At 37.9% G+C, this 22143-nt stretch overlaps 1 protein-coding gene across 1 annotated transcript; it reads right to left on the minus strand.

Moving 5' to 3' along the window:
- Nucleotides 1-402: 402 nt before the first annotated feature.
- Nucleotides 403-21313, minus strand: mkln1 (muskelin 1, intracellular mediator containing kelch motifs). The gene is made up of 18 exons (XM_077234642.1): nucleotides 21122-21313; nucleotides 18749-18818; nucleotides 16413-16555; nucleotides 16062-16150; nucleotides 15605-15714; nucleotides 12662-12854; nucleotides 11042-11119; nucleotides 10765-10830; nucleotides 10157-10269; nucleotides 8313-8525; nucleotides 7953-8174; nucleotides 7535-7664; nucleotides 5043-5190; nucleotides 4195-4309; nucleotides 3079-3218; nucleotides 2428-2530; nucleotides 1869-1923; nucleotides 403-1782 (listed from the first exon to the last, which is right to left on the minus strand). The coding sequence occupies exons 1-18, from the start codon at nucleotides 21286-21288 to the stop codon at nucleotides 1661-1663; spliced, it is 2277 nt and encodes a 758-aa protein (XP_077090757.1). The 5' UTR covers nucleotides 21289-21313; the 3' UTR covers nucleotides 403-1660.
- Between the last annotated feature and the right edge of the window lie 830 nt (nucleotides 21314-22143).

Below are 22143 nucleotides of genomic sequence, written 5' to 3' on the forward strand. Positions count from 1 at the left end.
CAAGAGTGCAGAAAAAAAAAAATAAATTCACAAATGGGCCAATCACAGAGAAGTCAAACTTCCACGCTCTAGTGCGCCGTAAGTGCATCTCCTCGTGATACGCCTCGCATCACAGGGGCCAAACTACAGCTAATACTGAGTTCAGGGAATTGAGATATCCCACTTGGGAGGACACAATGAGCAGGGTGAAACATAATGTGATGTCCCATGGTTCTTGGAGCCTTTGGTTTCTGCGTGGGTGAAGCCAGAAGTACAGCAAATTTAGGAGCGATCCAATTACAGGATTATTTCTTCCCTACTCGTGCACAGGGACACAAACAATTCTAAAACAACTGATGTTAAACTAACACTGCACAAATGGAGACCAAGTTATCCAGACACACAGATGGAGACACTCACGTGAAACTATATGGAAGACTATCGTCCAACATATTTTAATCTGTCCAAGATTTCAAACAATCCGGAAGCTCATACGGAATGAAGGGCACATACAAACATCTCTATGACATCATAGAGGAAGACGGAAAGACGTGACATTCAGGGCTCAAGTTCACCAAGAAAAAATTATAATATTAATAATAAATAGTGAGGGGTCTCTTCTGTCTTCGGTGGTCCCAATAAGGCTCCTTTGTGTTGTTTACCAGTCTGCTGAACAGTCTATGTAACACAGCAGTGTGAACTGGACTACATTGAGTTTGGACAAAAGCAGCCACAACCTTAAGTAAACAGCAATCTACACTTCAAAAATTCAATTAATCCATGTCTTCGGTTTGTCTAATTGCAGCAGTGTTTCGAAAAATCCATTTGCTAACGGATATGAGTGTAATAACCTGTTATAAAGTACAGAGTGTTGCCATACATGAATGTGCACTAATATTTGCGTTCCTACGCACATACAGAATGGAAAACACTTCTTGTGTACGTTACATCTCGAACATATCACTGTATTCCTTGTAAGAATTGTGGATGACAATTTATAGTTATGGAATATATTAAAGAGTCAAAGAAAGCACTAATGTCATGACAGCATTCAATAGCAGCAGCAGGTTTAGATGGAAGCCAGTATTCAAATCCAGTACTGAGGGGACAATTCCTTCAGAATTCATCTAAATGTGTATTCAAATCAGAAATGACTCTAGAGGGCGCTCTGATCTTTGCCTCAGGCCTTCACTGGCTGCGCATGTTTGTCCATTAAAATGTGATTTAAAATAAGAAGGCAGAAAGGAACCCATGATGATCACACAGTTCATAAATCAAATTCACCTTTTTATGATGTAAACTGCTTGGATTTATAACTAACCTATTTTACAAACTGTATGAGAGAATATTTAAAAGATAAAAATGAAATAGAGTCAGCAGAAAAAAATGGTTTAAAAAAAAATCAAATCAGTTCACAATTTGGCAGATATGCAAATTTAAACCTAATTCTGACAACTTTTTTTTAAACAAAAAAACCAACCCTGCCACTCCAGAGTAGAAAATTATATTTCTGCATATTAAATAAGTCTCAGTGACGTTTAAGTGGTATTACATCTGTAAGAGAAAGCACAGTAGGTGGGCATGGCACACCTCGGGTGGAAAATGTAGAAAAATAACTTCTGTTTTTGGTGAGAGGAGTCTGAGAGGTCTGTCGGGGGTGTGGCCTAATGTGTGGGCGTGGCTACAGGGTGATGAGGTCAACAAGGTTACCCTTGGGTGGGGTCATATTGTCAGGGAAGAAATTGACAAGTGTGTCAAACAGCTGAGTGCGCTGGGCGTACGTCTGATCCACGTCTGAAAAGCCTGTGATGAAGAAAAGAAAAAAAAAATCTATATTAAGAATCAAAGCACTATCATGTTCATGAAATGAATCTGAACAAAGCACTCACCTAAAGGAATGAAGTCTGAGCTGGATTTGAACAGAGCAGAGGGCAAGAGCTGGAACTACAGGAAACAAACACACAAAAAGCACATTTATTTACAAAACACACTCATTGTGACCAGTACGATTTTAGTCTGACTAAAAGCACTTACATGGCTTTAATTGAATTGAAATCAACTTTTTAAATGCATGTAAATGCACATCCTGACTCAATCAATAGCAGAAGTTTATTGTTTGTTAATACACTAAAGGACGATAACTATAACGATAAAGATATAAAAATGTTCTAAATACAAAAGAATAGCAGAGTTCACACCACTAATAATAACAACACAGAGAAATGATCACTTTCAGAAAAAAAAAAAATTTCCAGCTGATGAGCGATAAAAACATTGAGAGCCAATCAGAATCCATCTTGCTTGAGCATTTAAAGTGGCAGATGACAAAACAGCAGGACACGCTTACAATAAACAGAACGTTATCTTCCACTGGTGTGGACGTTAATATAGTTATCAGTGAGAACTGGCGTTTAATCATTAAATGTAATAATTTTAAGCGGTCGTAACCTCTTTTGTCTCATTGGGGTCAGTGTGGTCCACGGTAAGAGACAAATCATTCTGTAGATATTTAAGTGCAGTCAAGGGCTCGGTCTGAGCCTTCTCCTCAAACCTGCAAAAACACAAAAGGCAACAAGCCTGTGTAAACATGACAACATGTTTAAAAATGCCTTGGGGGAAAATCTGTTCTCATTTATTTCATGTTTGAGGTTTCAGAATTCCTAAGTACATTATTATTCTATTAACTAACCAAATATGGCCACAAGAGGGCACTAAGAGAGCAGAAATGACATGCACCGATGGAAAAATACCACTGTAACTTAATCACTAACTGCAGTGCTGCATGACACTGCAATTACATAACAATACAGCTTGGTCCTAATGGTTTACATTCAGATCACACAGATCAGAGCTAGTGCATGTACTGCGCATTTACAATCGACACCAACTGTTTAACATGGAACAGAAACTTAGTGTATCTGACAGTTTTCTTTGGCTTTAAACAGAGAAACTAGAGACCAGACTACTTAATTCAGTAAATATTATTCTTAAGCACAATTTCTAATCAAGAACTGTGAGGTCAGAATAATGAATATCTCTTAAGAGTCAGGGTGAAGCATTTTGAAACACTCTTGAACTCATATAAAAGTATATTTGTACCTGTATTTGCGAATGAGGTATTTGCAGTGTCGAAGCAGATATTCTTTGGAAGGGCGGCACAGCTTTAAGGACCAGAAATCATCCAATCGCATTTTAGGAGAGCTGGACTTCCCCGGGTTTCCACCGAAAAGATAATGCACCTGTGTACCATATCAGTATCAAACCACTGCTCACTGCTTTAATTAGTACAGCAATTAAACATACTAGTTTTTATCAGTAGTAGTAAATAGTATACATTATAATATATACTATAAACCAAATATATATATATACTAGTTTAAAACCTAATAATTTGAAAGCTGCTGATAATTAACAATCAGGCAGTGATACAGAATCATTATGAGTCTCTTTTGAAAAGTAAGGATACACAACAGATACCTGAAACCTTTGAATTATGAATTATAAGTTAAAAACAGTTTGTTGTTAACAGTCTAAATTAAAGAGCTAGTTATTAATAAGCGTTCGAAAGCCTTTAATAGTCAAGTCAAGTCAAGTCAAATATATTTATATAGCGCTTTTCACAATACAGATTGTATCAAAGCTGCTTCACAGTATCAATCAAAACAACTTAACAATGTTTGTTTATTACTGGAAAAAAAGACATCCAAATTTGGTAGAGCTGATCAATGGTATGATTGGTTAATTAATTTGAATATCCCCAACTGAGCAAGCCAAAGGCAACAGTGGCAAGGAACCGAAAAACTCCATCCAGTGACCTAATGGTGTCCTAACACCCGATCAAACGACGATGTAATATTACATTTATAGAATACTAAAGTACTATTGTAATATTCATATCATTTTTATTGTTAGATTATATTACACAAATAATATAATTCATATAATATAATAAAATAATAGAAAAAAATGTACTGCAGAAACCTTTGAAAGAACATAAAACGGTGTTTGCGATTCATTTTACTGATGTAATATTATTATTCAGTATTAAGGAAGTAAATAGGGTTATGTTGACTTCCTCCAGGCTAGCTGGGGTTGAAACCAACAAACTTTAGGTTATCATGTCAGACCTTTAACCAGTGAATCCTAAACCACATCACCACCACAGTTATCATAAATGTAGATCATTTGGCATGGTAAATATGAAATGAACAATACCTTGTGCAACTCGTCGTAGACTAGCTGATGAGCAAAACGAGGACAAGGTTCTTCTTCCTGTAGGGCCTTAGTGGGGTTTTCTTTCACCGCCTGGTCATTCTTATAAACACATGACCTGCACACAAACACACAGATAGTCTTTCATACTAAACTGTGCATACTGTCCTAGCAACTGTATACTGTTCACAATTGCATACTGTACACAATTGCACCCACCCAAATCAAGTCAAATAAACAAAATGACAGAAACTAGCACACCGCATCCAAAGGAAACACTGACGGACCAATTTTTCAAACGCCGTAAGCCACCTTTTTTTTCAAATATTGTACAGAACAAAGGTTTTTTCTCCCCCGGTTAAATGCAAAGTACATTTAATACAAACACACAAACACACACAAGAGTTCAGCCCCACACGCAAGCAGAGAACATTCTGTTCCTGTTTGATGGTCACCAACTCCCTTTCTGAAGGTCAGTCAGGCCTTTGAAATTATACTTTCAGTCTGGCTTTATTCAATATATGCGAGTGTGCATTCAAGCTGAGAACAATTTATATAAGGGGTCTTTGTATGATACTTTTACGGGCATTATACACTTATCATTCAGTGCTGTCTTTTTAATGCACTGCAAAGAGAAAATACAGTTCTCTCATCATAACTGGAGATTTTCTTCCTTTGCAGCGATGAATAGCAATCTAAAACCTTAGGAATGAAGCTCCTGAAGGCACGTTGTGGATTACCAATGCAGGCAGTCCTCAGGGCCACAGTGTACAAACACAGGTCTAGTGTACTCATTAGCATGCAATGTGCAATGTTGCACAGATGAAGAGCTTGTCCGAGAACTCACGCACCAGTTGTTGCGTGCAATGTCGTAGATCCAGAAGGAATTGCGCACATTCTCCTCGCGTTTGTCTTTGTCTTTGCTGAGTCCTGATAGAACGTGGATCTCATTGAGCTCCGGGTCGATGGTGGCACGCTGAGTGAACCCGGTCATTGGTACTGCAACACAAACACAGACGGACTTAAACTTACATACTCAAGAGATGGTATGCATTTTTTCTCCATTACATAAAAATTTATATTATATTTATGAAATAGTTAAGCATTGTTTATTAAGGTTTAAAAATGCAACATTATATTAATATATGAGGAAATAACACATTTATAATGTTTACAAATAATATTAAATTAAAATATTACACACAGCTCTCTATAATACTGAATTATGATTGACCAATCATCCCATTCTGTGACAAATATCTGTATAAGGTTTGCTAAACTGTCTAAAACACAGATGCCCAAGGTTGATATTTTAACAATTAGTTTCACATATCAGCCTCTATTCTCAAGTTTCAAACCAAATCAGTGTCATGCCCATTATTTATTTACGAGTCATGATAATGTCACAGCAGAGCTTTAGACCATTTTAATCTATGAATTGGCTGGCAATTCTAGTTTATTCATTCTTTTTTTATATACCCAAAAGAAAACATCACCCCTGTTTGGAACTACATGATAAATGTTTTTCTTGGGGTGAACTACTCCTTTAAGGTGTGGTTGTGAGCATTCTGTTCGGGCTCACCTTTTCCTTCCTGGTAAATTGTATTCTGTTCGGTCTTACTTTTGTCCCTCTCTGCAGCCTTCTAGCTCGTTCTCTTTCTGTCACCCCCTGTCCTCGTCGCACACACATCTCTCTCTAACGCGATAACAGAGAGAACACAGGTCTTTTTATACTCTCTCAAGTCGCCCATTGAGATTTTACACAATCTGTTTATGGGAACAGGAAGTGTGTCACAGGCCTGTGTCTGCACAATCTCTCTCAGGCTTCACAGAGCTCTCACACTCATCCACCTTCGGAGTCTCTCTTCTCTGTGAACTGGCTGTTCGGTTTGGCATTTCCCTCTGAGCTTGACACAATATCATGCAATAATTACTGATTATAGAGAAAGTGAAAACATTTGAGGGACATTATGTGGGTGTGCAGCCTTTATGACCTCTCAACTCATCGAATTCTTCTCTGTGATGATCAGAGACATTTTACAATGTCTGCTTTGTTAGAAGACTTGATTGTGTGTGCAAGTATCATAGTGTGTGTGCAAGTGTGTAGCTGACGTCAGTGTCTGTCAGGTAAGTTAATCACCGCAAGTGCGTGGGCGTGAAAGTATTTTCTAAGAACTCAGTTCACCAGAAGTCAATCAAAGTTCTGAGAACTTAATCAAATCGGTATTGTTAAACGTTGATTTGTGCCGACAGAGGGCTGACGCTGAGGACGACGATATATATTTCTTATATATGAGGTTTTTTTAAATTTATTATTTATATACTATTATTATAGTATTTAATATTTTAAAGAGCTTTAATGTTTATATTTTCGGTTAACATTTATCTTTGCGTTTAAGTTTTTCATATAATATTTATTTAAATTTTTAAAATCACACAAAAAAAAATTCTTCTAGTTTTAGTCAACAATAACAACACTGCTGTGTTTCTGCAAAAAAAAGCCATAAGCTTCCTCAAATTCACCTTGAAGAGAGAGGTGCTGTTATATTAAGCCATTACTTAAAACATGCAGAAAAGCCCTAATATTCAAGAAGGGAGCGATCTGTGCCCTTTTGCAGGGACCAGAAAATCATAGAGATGTCAGGGTCATATCATAGGGTCAGTAAGTAACCACCAAACAACTATCCAAATTACTGTAGTAACCACTTAGAAACACACTAGTAACCACCTTGAAAACCCAAGGATTGTGCCTGCAACCACTGATTTTTTATCTAGATTTTTTTTCCCCGTAAATAAAGTAGTCATCAAGGGCTGCAAATATCTGGTCTACTAGAGAAGGCTTTAAATTTGAAAATGTGTATTTTACGCAGTCTTCAGAGACGAATATCTTGATGAGCGGCAGAACGCGTGTTCTTTGTAGAGCAGCATGTTCTCCCTGCTCAGGAATCTGCTTCAATATTCACCAATCATCATGACAGTCCTCACAAGAAATGTTCATCACCATCATCCAGACCAGCAGATCTGTGTCTATCAGCATCAGGAAGACAGATGATGTCAAGTTGATTTAGCGGTTGAACAGTGGGGCTGCAATAGATCACATGTTCGCTTCCGATGCGTGTAACAGGCCGCTGCAGTGACATAATCCCCACCTGATTCAACTCTATTTCTGAACATGATGTCACCTTCATGCTCAAGATTCTTATACTCTCCTTATAAGGTGTTTCTTTACAGGGCAAAGCTTTGTAAGAGTAATTCTTACAGGACGATAAAAAAAATGTTATCAAAAAATCCCAGCCAGTGTTGTTTTTTTTTACAAATTTGCAGTTTGCTAATGACATCATACCCATGCCTGAGTCCTTCTTGGTGCCATCTGAGATGATCTCCACATGATCACCGTCAACGTCGTAACTGAAGAAATCATTCAAGTATGTTTTGGACCTCTGACCTCCAAAAACGTACAGGCAGCGATTTCTCTGCGGGTCAGAGAAACAAAACTGTCACATCAACATTTTTGTCAAAACCACCCATAAATTCTAAACATTTTTTTTTAGGGAATTAAACTAATATATATTAAAAAAACACAAAATTATATATTTTGTTAAAGTTACATAAAATTCAACAGTAATTCAAGATTTGGGTCATATTGCCCACCCCATATTGCCCAATCCACAAATGCATCAATCAAAAAATTTGAGGTCAACATGTAAAATATCATTTTTGCAGCTCAGAACACTTTATGAGTCGTTACTAAGGAGACGAACCGTGTGGAAAAGCATGCAGTGTCCGATGCGGGACTGGATGTCCTCTGGCCCTGCGTTACATGAGTCTTCTCTGAGCAGACTCCAGCTAGCAGCTTGACAGTGAAACGCGTAAAGCCCGCTGAACTGAGGTTCAGACGTCCTGCCGTCATCAACGCTGCCGTTACACGTCAGAATCCGACCACCAAAAGTGTAGATCATGTGCTTCTCAGAGTCCATGCACATCTGAGAGAAAGAAAGACAGAAGCTTTGTTCAACTTTCTGAGAGATACTGAACTATTCATCATAAATCTGTAAAAGGGAGACTCCTGGTGGTATGCGGGCATACATCCTGAATCATTTTGTGTCATTTAAAATGTGCACCTGGTGGTCAAACACAAGTTTGGGTCCTCCATCAGCGGATGTGTCCTCGCTCAGGAGGGTCCACGTGTTGGCATCAATGTCATAGCAGTAGAAGTCACTTTTCAGGGACTTGCTGTTTCTGACAGAGGAGTCCAAATAACGTCCCAGAGTATAGATCTGCCTCCGCTGAGAGTCGATGCACATCTTGTGACAAGAGCGCGCACTGGGGCCGCTCTAAAAGAAATACATCACAACCTTATAGTTTTCACCCCTTACACCACACACTCAGACAACCTATAGACCATGATGCATATTGTACACAAAAACGGAGTTCTTTCAAAATCGTACAATTGAAATCTGCTTGTCATTACACTATTTCAAGTTTTTAATCAGTACATAGGCATAGGGGCTTTTGCAACGGAGGAACCTTTTCAAAGTTCCTATAAACAATGGCGGAACAACCTGCTTTTTGGCGAATACACACTACATCAGTGGTTCCCAACAGGGGGGTCGCGGCCCACAAGGGGGCCTCAGCGAGCTCTGTGGGGGGTCGCGTCATATTTTGAAAAGTTTGGAGCAATGAGCATTAAATAAAAGTCCTTAACTTTTTCCTGTTCAAAATTTATATAATGAGCGAGTTCATCATGAATCTATCAATCCGTGTTTTTGTCTTATCCTGAACCACTATGGTACACCTATAATAAGTGTTTACATTGGGACTATTTTACACTGGTTCGGATCGCTGCCGCTGCGGAGTAGCCCAGTACCTGCGTGACTCGTCATAGACGTACACAGAGAGAAGTAGTTCCGGCTACAATGTTCTTCCGAAAGACGCATTATTCTGTTAATAAACGCAAGTTTATTATAGCTCGCTAAAGCGCCAAAAACGTAAAAAATAAAGCCTCACATTGATAAAGCCTCACAAATAACTTGCAAGTATTGAGGCCCCAGACAGCAGTCATTTAATAATAGCCTATATTCTTTCTTTTTTTACCTACACACCAGTGGGAATATTTTTAGGTTTTGCATTTCAATTTTGCATTGCAGTTTTTAAATTACAACAGGCCTACTGATGTTTTTGTTATTGTATTTTCAATAATATAGGCTATTATTTGTGCATAAACATATCTGGTTATAGTAAATATACCATTTGTTTGAAAACAACATATTTTGTCATCCTTGCTGCAAGCTTACAAGAGCGATAATATCATTAAATGTGAAGGGGGGCCCTAAAATATTTTTTTGGGAAAAAGGGGGTCTCAGACCAAAAAAGGTTGGGAACCACTGCACTACATGACCTGGGAAAGATTTTAGTTCTAGGACCACCTTCAGGACGTAAGTTCCAACTGGCAGTGTGAATGCAACCAGGAAAATGGTCCTAGGGAAACATTAAGTTCTTGGGGGACTGCCCTGGTGGCTAGTTCCTATAACTTAGTTCCTATAACTACCAGGTGTGAAAGCCGCTTATCCGACAATAAAGTTGTTTTTACAAGGTACCAGGATATGATTATGGGCATTTCTGAGAAAGAACTAGTCACTGGGTTATCCAAAATTAGTGAGATCCATGTTATCAATCCCTTGGCGGTTCTTGGTCACATAAGCCTTCATCAGCATTGAGGCCATCAATCTACATATTTTTCATTACAATAATTTCATTCTCTTGCTCATCCACAAACTATTCCAACTAGGAGTCAAAAATACCCATCTAAGTAACCTACAGATAAAAGAGTACGCATCCATCAACACACTTTGCATAGAAAACAAAGTAAGTGAAACTTAAATGACCTGATTGAAACATCTAGGGTATTTCTGAGCCATTCAGCAGTCATAATTGAAAAAAAATCCTCTTTCACTTTCTCTCTTACCTCTTTCTCCGTATCCCTGGATATGCAGGCCCATTGATTCTCCTTTACACTGTATGCCCAGAAATCAGCCAAGTCCTGCGTTCCATCCCAGCCACCAAACAGATACACTGTTTCTGTCGGACAAAGAGGCGAAGACAAATTAAAAACAAAGACGAAGCGTCGTTTGAGTGAGAGGCGTTTTACACCTTTGTAAGAAATTCAATATGAAACTAAAGGATAAAAACTAGAATGGTAGTTTAAGTTTAAGCTGCTATAAATCATAATATTATTGAGAAGCAGCTGTGAGCTGAGGTTGAAAGGCTGATGTCGCCATGGTGATAAGCAGAGACAGTTGTTTGAGCTATTGAGCATCTGCAGAGCGGTAGAGCGGGTTACTCGAGGTCAGTCTGAACGTACAGGGCCATATGAGGGCTGTGGGATCGATTGTTCCTCTAACAACAAGCTCACAGATTCACACGCACATTTAAAACAGCTCTTAACTCGAAATTATGGGTGAAATGCAGTCTTAACAGGCATTCCATTACAAGCAAGACAGGACAAGCTAAATAGCACTGTAATAACCAGCCAATCAGAAACTTTGCAAATAAACCACCTGACGTAAGATGTACCTGTCTGAACATCAATGACCATCTGATGACCTCCTCTCATGCCTGGCCTGTTATCATCACCATCACCTAATCAGAGAGAATGAGAAAGAATGAAAGTGAATGAAGAAGTGTGTGTCAGGAACAAGACACAGGAAAAGAGCAAGAACATGGAAGATATATTGAATATCAATACACCCCTTAAGTAATTTAATACAGCAGACATGAATTCCCTGGAGTCCTTTGTTCAGATTCAGAGCAAGAGGCCGTCACTTGTGTGTTCAGTAGCCTGCTTTCATACCTTTGTTACATTTGGGGATGATCTGACTCCAGCGGGGCTTATAATCCTGCTGGCTGATGTACTGATTAAACAAACCATCTGGAAGAGAACAAATAAAAAGCACTTTAATTTGCTATTGTATGCTCCCTGAAAGGGAAACAAGTGTACATTAGGTTCTAATAACAGTAATTTAGACTTTGACCACCAAAAAGAATGTGTAAAATGCAAAACGCTACTGTGTTTAAAGTTGAAGTGTGTAAAATATGTTCTTCTATCCCATCCTAATATGTTGATTCCTCCCAAAAATCTGTAAACACCTTATTTGTTCTTGACCAGCATGACAACAGCAACATTGGATCAACCAATGACTCGAACTTGAGGAGAGACTATTTGTTTTGTCAGCAGAGTGAATTTAATTCAATCATTTTCAGCAAAGCGACTTGAAGTTCACTCAGCGGCCATATTTGCTACAGCGCTGGACAGCGATTTCAGTCATACAACAATTGTTTAGATCAACAATTAACCTGACATAAACTGTATCATAAACATAGGCATTAAAGACCGATAATTGGCCTTTTTGGAAGGCAGGACCTCCTTTGCTAAAGTGGCCATATTGTGTGTTGCATTTTCTCCCATTCAATGTAAAACCTGTGAACTGTTTCTGTGTAATATAATCTCGGCTTCAAGTCATAAACTGTCAAGGAAAGTTGGCAATTTCTATCGAAATGAGTGACAGAGACTACAAAAGCAAGAGCACAAGAGATTCACAACCTCCAGTTTTAGATCACTGTCAATGAGCATCAGACTATTTTTATTGGTAGCACAAACCACTTTCAAATCAAAATATTCAAATGTTACCTTAAATTTAAACAACATTTATTCAGTTAGTTGAAATGTGCTCTGCGGACACACATTCTTTAAATCGAGTCATAGCCAGGTCAACTTTTATGTTGCACATTACTGACATATGACCACCAATGTTATGGGAACTAAAGTTCTCAACTGTCCTTGTGTGACACACACCACCCACAGGTTTCTGACAAAAAGAAGCAAATTGGTCATTATGACTCATTGTATTAATTACATTTACATGTATGCATTTGGCAGACACTGTTACCCAAAGAGATGTACACTGCATTTCATACATTTCCTGGAAATGGAAACCCATCAAGTGCCATGCTCTACTGTTTGAGCTAAAGAAATGTAATTTAAATTGTATCAAATATCTTGGTAATTTCTGCATCCTTCAGTCAATACAACATGCAAATATTAGTTAAGGTGGAAGTATGTGAAAAACAATACGTTTTGCAAAACAGTAAATAATCACTATTCAAATAGTGAGAGTACAAGGAACTAAAGCTTTGGGATAGGTAAATTGAATTTCTTAAATTGAAAGTAACATTTCTTCGACATGAGATCTTCTCTAACAGTAAGAGCATAGCATATTAGAAATATAACTTAAAAGCCTTATAACAGAACCTTTGAGTGTAGATCATCTTTTTTTGACAAAACATTTGGCTGGCCACATAATACGATTACAATCCAGAACAATTCTGTTCGCCTACAGTGAACCAACATGCCCACATTCCCTACTTAATGAATGTGGCACGTAACCATATGATGAAACACTGGGTGGGGTACCTCTCACGGCTTTGTCTATGAGCTCCTCGCAGGCGTCAAAGTCTCCTCTGAGGACCAGCCGCTCGTGAAGGTGCGTCAGCATGGGGTGCTCCAGAGCGATCCGTGTTTTCTTCTGCAGAGACTCGAAGGCTTCTGTGTAATTGTGTTGCCGGAAGTGTTTCAGGCACAGGCGGATGGCCTCCTGTTCACGGTACTGTCCAGAAAAAAAAAAACACTGTAGCATGCCTCCAATCCATGTTTAATATTGTGTAAAACTTCCTGTGCAAATGGTGTGCAAGTGTTATAAAAACATGAATGTTTCCCCTACTGGAACAGCTTGGCAATTTAAAACCTGTTAATGATTATGGCATAAAAAGACAATTACGCAGATTACTGAAATAAAGTTTACAAAAAAACAGGAATTAATTAATACTTCAGTTTACATGCTGAGTGACATTCACGAGATTATAGGTACAACATGTAACTTTTGGCGGTTAAACCCCAAAAAACTACATGCATTTTGCTGAAGAAAATTTTCGGCTCTGCGTGACAGTGCGGATGAATCTGGTTATCCTACTGCTCACAACATACAGGTCCTTCTCAAAAAATTAGCATATTGTGATAAAGTTCATTATTTTCCATAATGTAATGATAAAAATTAAACTTTCATATATTTTAGATTCATTGCACACCAACTGAAATATTTCAGGTCTTTTATTGTTATCTCAAAATATTAGCATATCACGAAAAGGGTCTCTAAACGAGCTATTAACCTAATCATCTGAATCAACTAATTAACTCTAAACACCTGCAAAAGATTCCTGAGGCTTTTAAAAACTCCCAGCCTGTTTCATTACTCAAAACCGCAATCATGGATAAGACTGCCGACCTGACTGCTGTCCAGAAGGCCATCATTGACACCCTCAAGCAAGAGGGTAAGACACAGAAAGAAATTTCTGAACAAATAGGCTGTTCCCAGAGTGCTGTATCAAGGCACCTCAGTGGGAACTCTGTGGGAAGGAAAAAGTGTGGCAAAAAAACGCTGCACAACGAGAAGAAGGGACCGGACCCTGAGGAAGATTGTGGAGAAGGACCGATTCCAGACCTTGGGGGACCTGCGGAAGCAGTGGACTGAGTCTGGAGTAGAAACATCCAGAGCCACCGTGCACAGGCGTGTGCAGGAAATGGGCTATAGGTGCCGTATTCCCCAGGTCAAGCCACTTTTGAACCAGAAACAGCGGCAGAAGCGCCTGGCCTGTGTTACAGAGAAGCAGCACTGGACTGTTGCTCAGTGGTCCAAAGTACTTTTTTCGGATGAAAGCAAATTTTGCATGTCATTCGGAAATCAAGGTGCCAGAGTCTGGAGGAAGACTGGGGAGAAGGAAATGCCAAAATGCCTGAAGTCCAGTGTCAAGTACCCACAGTCAGTGATGGTCTGGGGTGCCATGTCAGCTGCTGGTGTTGGTCCACTGTGTTTTATCAAGGGCAGGGTCAATGCAGCTAGCTATCAGGAGATTTTGGAGCACTTCATGCTTCCATCTGCTGAAAAGCTTTATGGAGATGAAGATTTCATTTTTCAGCACGACCTGGCACCTTCTCACAGTGCCAAAACCACTGGTAAATGGTTTACTGACTGTGCTCAATTGGCCCGCCAACTCTCCTGACCTGAACCCCATAGAGAATCTGTGGGATATTGTGAAGAGAAAGTTGAGAGACGCAAGACCCAACACTCTGGATGAGCTTAAGGCCGCTATCGAAGCATCCTGGGCCTCCATAACACCTCAGCAGTGCCACAGGCTGATTGCCTCCATGCCACGCCGCATTGAAGCAGTCATTTCTGCAAAAGGATTCCCGACCAAAATTGAGTGCATAACTGAACATAATTATTTAAAGGTTGACTTTTTCTGTATTAAAAACACTTCTTTTATTGGTCGGATGAAATATGCTAATTTTTTGAGTTAGGAATTTTGGGTTTTCATGAGCTGTATGCCAAAATCATCAGTATTAAAACAATAAAAGACCTGAAATATTTCAGTTGGTGTGCAATGAATCTAAAATATATGAAAGTTTAATTTCTATCATTACATTATGGAGAATAATGAACTTTATCACAATATGCTAATTTTTTTAGAAGGACCTGTATACACTACTACGCTTATGGGATATAACCAGTTTAGATGGAAAGGATCTCATTCTCAACCTGACTAGTTGAAGACATTACTGTAGCTCCACCCATTAATAGACATGGTACTTCTTTGAAAATAAATTCCAGCACAGCGCTACAACAACCGGAAATACAACGAGAAATGACCCTTCACAATAGATAATGCTTTACAATGAACTCTGTTAGAGAGCTAAAAGGCAATTTATCTATTCAATAAAATACCTTACATATCTGTGGAGTAAAAAAAACGCCATCTACGCATCGCTTTTATAACATTTCAAATTCCTCAGTTCTCGCCAACTCCAGAAAAGCCAAGCCGATGTTGATTCTCATTTTAATACAAGCTCTGTCGTGTTTTCTTTTTGCCAGGAGACTGTCCTCATTTCTGATTTTTTTTTAAATGGGCGATTCCCCAGAGGTTCGAGATTTAGCTGCTCCATGTCAACCTTTCTCGTCCATTGTTACAAATAACCTCTGCCACTCCCACACCCACAAACGTCAAAGTAGCCGGAGCAACTTCTCTCTTTTTAAGGATATGATGAGACACAGGCAAATGACATGTGTACACAATTCCCCGTGAAAACCATCCCGCCCAGTTTAAAAAATAAACAGCCTACCATAATGAATCAGGGTGAGACAAAAATTTTGGAAGAAGGATTGATGATGTATTGACTATTCAAATTTTGTTCATTTTGATTAAAAAAATAATTTTTTGGGTGAAATATGACCCTAACAGTTCTTTGTGAGATTCACCCTGAAAGATCAGTTTTGGTGCAGGTGAATGTTTGGACACAACTTACCTTACTGTACCAGTTAAGGCAGGGCTGGACAACGTCTGGATCTTCAATGCCGTGTAACTCAATATACCAGATGCTGAAGTTAAAACTGGGCCCCCATGACATCAGAGGCACTGTACACAACCAAGCGCATACAGACAGCATCAAGAGAGGACATTAAGACATATGATGACAAACTGCAGGTTTACAGCAGGGACCTTGCTTCAAAAAACATTTTGATCTCAAATTTCCTACCCTTAATTTTTTTTTGTCTGTTTCAGACACTGAAATCTTTGCCAACAGAGTTTGTAAATATTTCACACAAGCACTTGTTTTTTCCATCTAAGATTTGCAGAGTCATTCAATCACTCATTCAACTCATTGCCTTCCTTTGAAATCGTGCTATGACTAAACTTTCCCCTAAATGTGTCAGCACACGAGTTCACCATAACTTAAGCTTGCTTTTTCTGTAAACACTCACCTATTTTAATGAACCTGCAGGGAAACATCTGCTCATCGATCTTGTGCTTTAGCGTGAATGTCTCCTTGTTGAAGTCATTCTTAAGGCCACTAGGATTAGATGAGAAAGACAGTGAATGATCACATCAGATTACAAGAAGCCATTTCCCCAAACATTACTCACGTCTCAAGAGACACTATTGGCCATTTTATAAAATGATTGTGTATCTGATGCCCCATTGCTAGGTGAAGTATATCTGGTCACCCACTCTAAATATGGTCGAAAAGCTACTAGTTTGTAAAGCTTGTCTGACATAAAGATTAGCCTGTAAGTAGATTTTTATCACAATTACCATTTTCCATCCGGACTCACCTAGACAAGAGTTCTGTCATGTTTTCTTCACTCATGCCTCCAAACACCTTGAATTTCTTCAGGTTGCACACGTGAGTTTTCTCATATTTGCCATAGGTGATGCTAAGAACGATAGCTGGTCTCTCCAGTTTTAAGATCAAGTACTGAGTAGCAGAAAAATAAATTGTTATATCCAAGCAACTCCAAACCAAACCGGTGTTCTAGCTTTGACACCGCAGAAACAGTCATTTGTAACATCAATAATAACTGTACACATAGGCATAATAATTTTTTTTTAAATTACATTTAACACAACAGCAAATCTAGACCTATTTCTTCCGTGTTCTAATAGCTGCTCTAGATTTGATATCAAGGATGTTTTGTAATGAAAGACAACCACAAATGAGATTTGAAAGGCATCTCGGGGTGTGGATTTTCAGTGAATGATAACTCAAATGTTATCAGCTGCTCCTCAAAACTATCATACATAACCGTTTAAACGTATGGGGTCAGTAAGATTTTTTAAAAGAAATTAGCCTAATACTTTTTATTCAGCGAAGACACAATAGTGAGAGTAATAAGACATTTCTACTGTTACAAAATATTTATATTTCAAATAAATGCTGTTCTTTTGAACTTTCTATTCAATTAAAATTGTATCACATTTTCCACAATAATTAAGCAGCACAACTGTTTTTAATATTGATAATAATAATAAACGTTTCTTGAGCAGCAAATCAGCATATAACCACAGGAATAAATAACACTCTAAAATATTAAAATAGAATTTTTGATCTTGACATATTTGACAGTACCCATCACTTTCCATTTTGGGTGGAAAATTCTAGAAACACAGAAGAAATAACTGACTAACAACTAATACATTGCAGATGCTTACCTAATTTTCCTATAAATGTCAACATGACATGTCAACATGACATGTCAACAATTCTTGTTTTTTTCATGGAATATTACAGTACTTATTATAAATTATTTATGTGTGAACTTTACCTATCATACTTTATCATAATCTTTTAATCAAAATATCATCCTCTCCCCGTCTTATTTCTCAGCCCGAGCGAGGGACAACCTTTCACTCACATGAGATCACACAGCAATAGTAAACCACTACAATCCAACCATCTAATCAATTCTCAATGGACAATGGCCGTTTGGCTCAGATATATACATCACAATAAGGGAAAAAAAATAATCGCAACTTCCGTTTCATGCCGACTTAAATGCATTATGGTATCTGTGCTTCTGTTGAAATTACGGAACACAAGGAAGTTCTGTTCTTGTTTCTTATACGAAAACACTTGATGGCCAGGGACCGCGATTGCCAACACCCTCTTCAGATGCAGGTGAACAGGAGGGGCTCTATCACTCATGTTGCCCTCATGAAAACAATTCAATCAACTGTAGACAATACACATACATGACAGAACAGCCTGCAATCACAGCTTGTAAAGTATTGCTCAGAACAAACAGACCTTGCATAGACCCTAAAAATGAACGGGCTACTGTTATTGTAGATGGGAATAATATTTCACCCAGATTGACTGAGATATTCTATCCACCAATACTGATGGCCAACTGCACTAAGAGCTCAGTAAAAAATCTTTTTTTACAACATTCAGACCATATAAACCACAGATGAAACATTGATTGAATTTTCTGCAATGATTTACAACATGTAGAGTTGTCAAATGTATATTTAAAAAAAAAAAAAAAAAGGATAATGACAGGAACTGTGATTTCAAAGTTTTGAACTCTGTGAAGGGTGACTGTACTTTTTAAGTAAAATGACGAGAGTGGAAGGACACACAGAAAAAACAAGTCTTTGCGGTTAAAAGTTGAGGGCACGTGCTACTCTACTGCCGCCAACATGCACTTTCAATTTCCTTATTGCTTCACCACAAATCTGTCTGTGCCACAAGGCCGGCAAAGAATATGAAAGCAAGGCACAGTGTCAATTATTGAAAATTTCAACATAACCAGACAGGCATAAGATAATGAACAATTTTCAACACAGTGAGCAACACATGTCTCTGAAGCCAAATGCCAATACTCATTAAGGCAGAGACCTTTTGAAAATATATTTTTTATTATTATAACTATTAATATTATTCATTTAATATATTTTTATTATTTCTAAATTTAAAATTACTTTTAACTGTAGCGCTTTGAGTGTGGGAATGTCACTTAATAAATAAACGTATTATTATTATTATTATTATTAAGAATTTGCATCATGTAATGGGGATGTCTGCAGAGCATTTGCAGAGCCTGGAATTTTGAATAGAACAACTATTATCCAGCTCAGGTTAACAGTGAAAAAGAGGAGCAGCATTTACCTGTGGAGGGTAGTTGCTCTCAGATGACCACCTGGAAGACTGATCGTTAGGTTTATCCACTAATATATTTCTGCAAGCAAACATTCGGGAGTTAAACACCACATTAAGTCTTAGAGTATAAATGCAAAATAATAGACCTGCCACTTTTTCCATGTAACGTGTTACTTTGTAGTTCGCTTTTCAAATCAGTCACTCAGTGGGTCTCATTCACTAATAATTGCGTGGATTATTTCGTACTTGTACGCACAGGAGAACTTCTCACGAAAAATATCTGCCCAAATTCACAACATGTTCGTGCGCATATGCATTTGTTCTTAAAATCGTTCTGTTAGTGAATTTGGAGTATTCTAAATGAGCGGCCGTGTGCACGAGGTTACTCATTGCCTTTATTAAAATGATTAGATTCCTCATCAAACTTGCAGCTGTTTGCAGACGCGCTCTCGCCCGATCCTCGAGTAATACCAAGTGTGCCATTCTCACAATAAACAAATTTTATACAGACCCAGATTACAGATAGACCTATCTCATTGGCCAGCTGTATACGTGTATATCTGCGTTATTCAGAGAAACCTCGCAGCTGAAGCTATAAGGCGGCTTTTCTTACTCTAACTGTGGTGGCCTATATGATGGAATGCATTTAAGATGAAATTAAATTGTATTATTTATTGATTTTATTATATCATTTTATGGATTATATAATACAATAAATGCAACATACTACAATAGCCTATAATTATGGTCATTTTAGGATGAAATCTTCTTAGCATGATTATAAGGCCGTACAGACACGATTATATTTTTGCGTACGTATGGTTTCAGTTGTTCCTATATTTTTTCGTAAATTTCGAATACATTTTATTACGAAATTTTTGATGATTTGTGATTTGTTCTTAAAATCGTTCGTACACACACTTCACGAACAAATTGGTGCGTACGCAATGGCATGCTTAGTGAGTGAGACTCAGTGACTTTTACATTTAAATGTACAGATTTTTAAATATAAAACAGTTCTAAGCACATTTGTTTTATGACCTGTCCTGAATCTTTTTTTTGATTTTACGAATAAACAAGATGAGTTAATATTAGAAATTGTTTCTTTGCACGTATTTGGGATATATTGCCAGTACTGGGCTTGCAGTTCACATGGGTAGGGTACTTTGTACTGTGTGTGTGGATGACCGTGTTCGTCCGTCACCACTGAAGACCCTTTTTGCACTGAACACTGCCAAAAACACTGCAAGTCCAACACAGTTCTGCTTGCTGGATAAAGTTCATAAAGTATACAAGCTTGAGATGAGCAAAAACAAAATTGGTAAGGGTAACGTTACACAGGTGTCACAACATGATATGCTTCACCACTGACAAAAACAATGAATGCATGTTTATGTCAGTCTACAGCACATTTGCCTCTAGCTGTCACATCTAACAGAAAGATTATATAGAAGTGATGTAAATTAGTAATACATTATCCATTTTCCAATACACAAATTGCATGCATATTATATGTTAAACCGCAAAAACCAACAAACTCATTAGCTGTTTCAAAACCGCGATTCATAGACTGTCTAACGTTAACGTTACATAGGCTGCTCGAAACTCTGCCACTTGATCCTAGAAATAACAGCATATTCAGTAGAAATACAGTTTGCCATGAAAGTTGTGTTACATAATATGTAGATTAACAGTAACAGAAGAAGATTAAAAGAGGGGATAAAAATAGTCTGTGACTATCAGTGTCATATTCCCACAATTTAGCATTAACGTTAGCCACCAAATACTTTTATGCAGTCTAACGTTAATTAAGATACATTTCGACTTGATGTTTTTAAGTTAAGAAAAATAAAACATTTAAAACTGCTTCCAGTTCACTGGTAAACTAGCCATAACAGTTAACGTTAGCTAACCGGCTAACGTTACATACTGCAGTTCTGATTACTATTTTAAGGATAAATAACACATACTACGCAGAAAGACACCTGTCAGGTTCTTAAAAGAGCTTCACAATATGTACAAAGACATGTACAATAAAACACATTAGGTGTCTTGAAGGCGTGTTTTTGCATCATATGAGCTGCTTTATGCTCCTAGCCTAGCATGCTAACATGACTGCCACATCTGTACATTACAAGACATTTAGAGCCGTAAATGCAAATATATGTGTACGTTTAGAGAATTCGTTTGTTGTGTTGTTTGCAGTTTATACATTAACGGCTGTTTTATGTAACGTTAACGTTATATGTACCCGTCTGCTGTAGCCCGGCCCGTTTGTTAGATTAAGCAATGGATTTGATTACAATTAAAGAGTTATGAACTGTGTTTGTATATTTAAGAGCATAATAGTCTCAACGGGAGTATTTAATTTGCGTTACTCACTCGGGTAAATATGTCGAGGAGTACGAGCTCCATTTATAAACACTGTAGGAGAGCACTCTGCTGTCAGGAGCCACCGCCATCTTGATGCACGAACAATACACACACACACACACACACACACACACACACACACACACACACACACACACACACAGACGCATACACATGCTCGTACATAGCTACCCATTCACACTAACAAACACACACAGAGAAGGCACACAGTATTAAAGTCGAACAGTAGTAAAACATAATGTGGTCCTAAGAAAGATGGTAAAGGAATGTCATTTTAATCTGATAACATGGATTGTCTATTAAAACTAATGTTTTATTATTATTTTCCAAGTTAACATGGATAGTCTATTAAAACTAATGTTTTAGCTATTATTATTTTCCAAGAAATTTATTTGGTAATGTTGTGCAATCTAATGTCAAATAATATCTCTTTCAACTCACCTGATGTTAAATTGTGCATTGCCAAATGTATTGAGGGCCACAGTCACACAGACGAGTAGATAATGAATAAAAGAAAATTGATGAATAAAAATCTTTTGTTTGTAAATAATAATAAGGCCTATTTTATGGTTGTAAAACATCGGAGGAATCCCAATGGGCTTAAAGTCTGCATGACACAGAAGTTGCGTTAGTAATTTCTTCCCTATATGTGATGTAGGCCTATATCAGAGTGAAATGGCTTCTCAATAAGAATAAATATAGGGTGGGACTTGGGCTGCGCATGAAATTACATACTCTCTTGAGTAGGTACTTATTTTAAGTTAATTACTTTACGGCCGCTAAAAATGTATGTTCTATAGTATGAATTTGTGTAGAATGTAATCTGGACATACTACATTATGTTGTCATTATCATGTGACCAGTGTCAGTTGCATTGCTCCACTGCCATTCACAAATCCTCTCCCGTGGCCTCATGGTCTAGTAAAGTGTTCATCATATGCAAACTTCAGAATCTCGTCAGAAGAATAGGTCATCCGGGTACTTTTTACTCTTTTATGAGTACTGTGAAT

Source organism: Siphateles boraxobius, unplaced genomic scaffold (genome assembly GCF_051911475.1).
Source record: "Siphateles boraxobius isolate OS27281-9 unplaced genomic scaffold, OSU_SipBor_1 19, whole genome shotgun sequence".
NCBI lineage: Eukaryota > Metazoa > Chordata > Actinopteri > Cypriniformes > Leuciscidae > Siphateles > Siphateles boraxobius.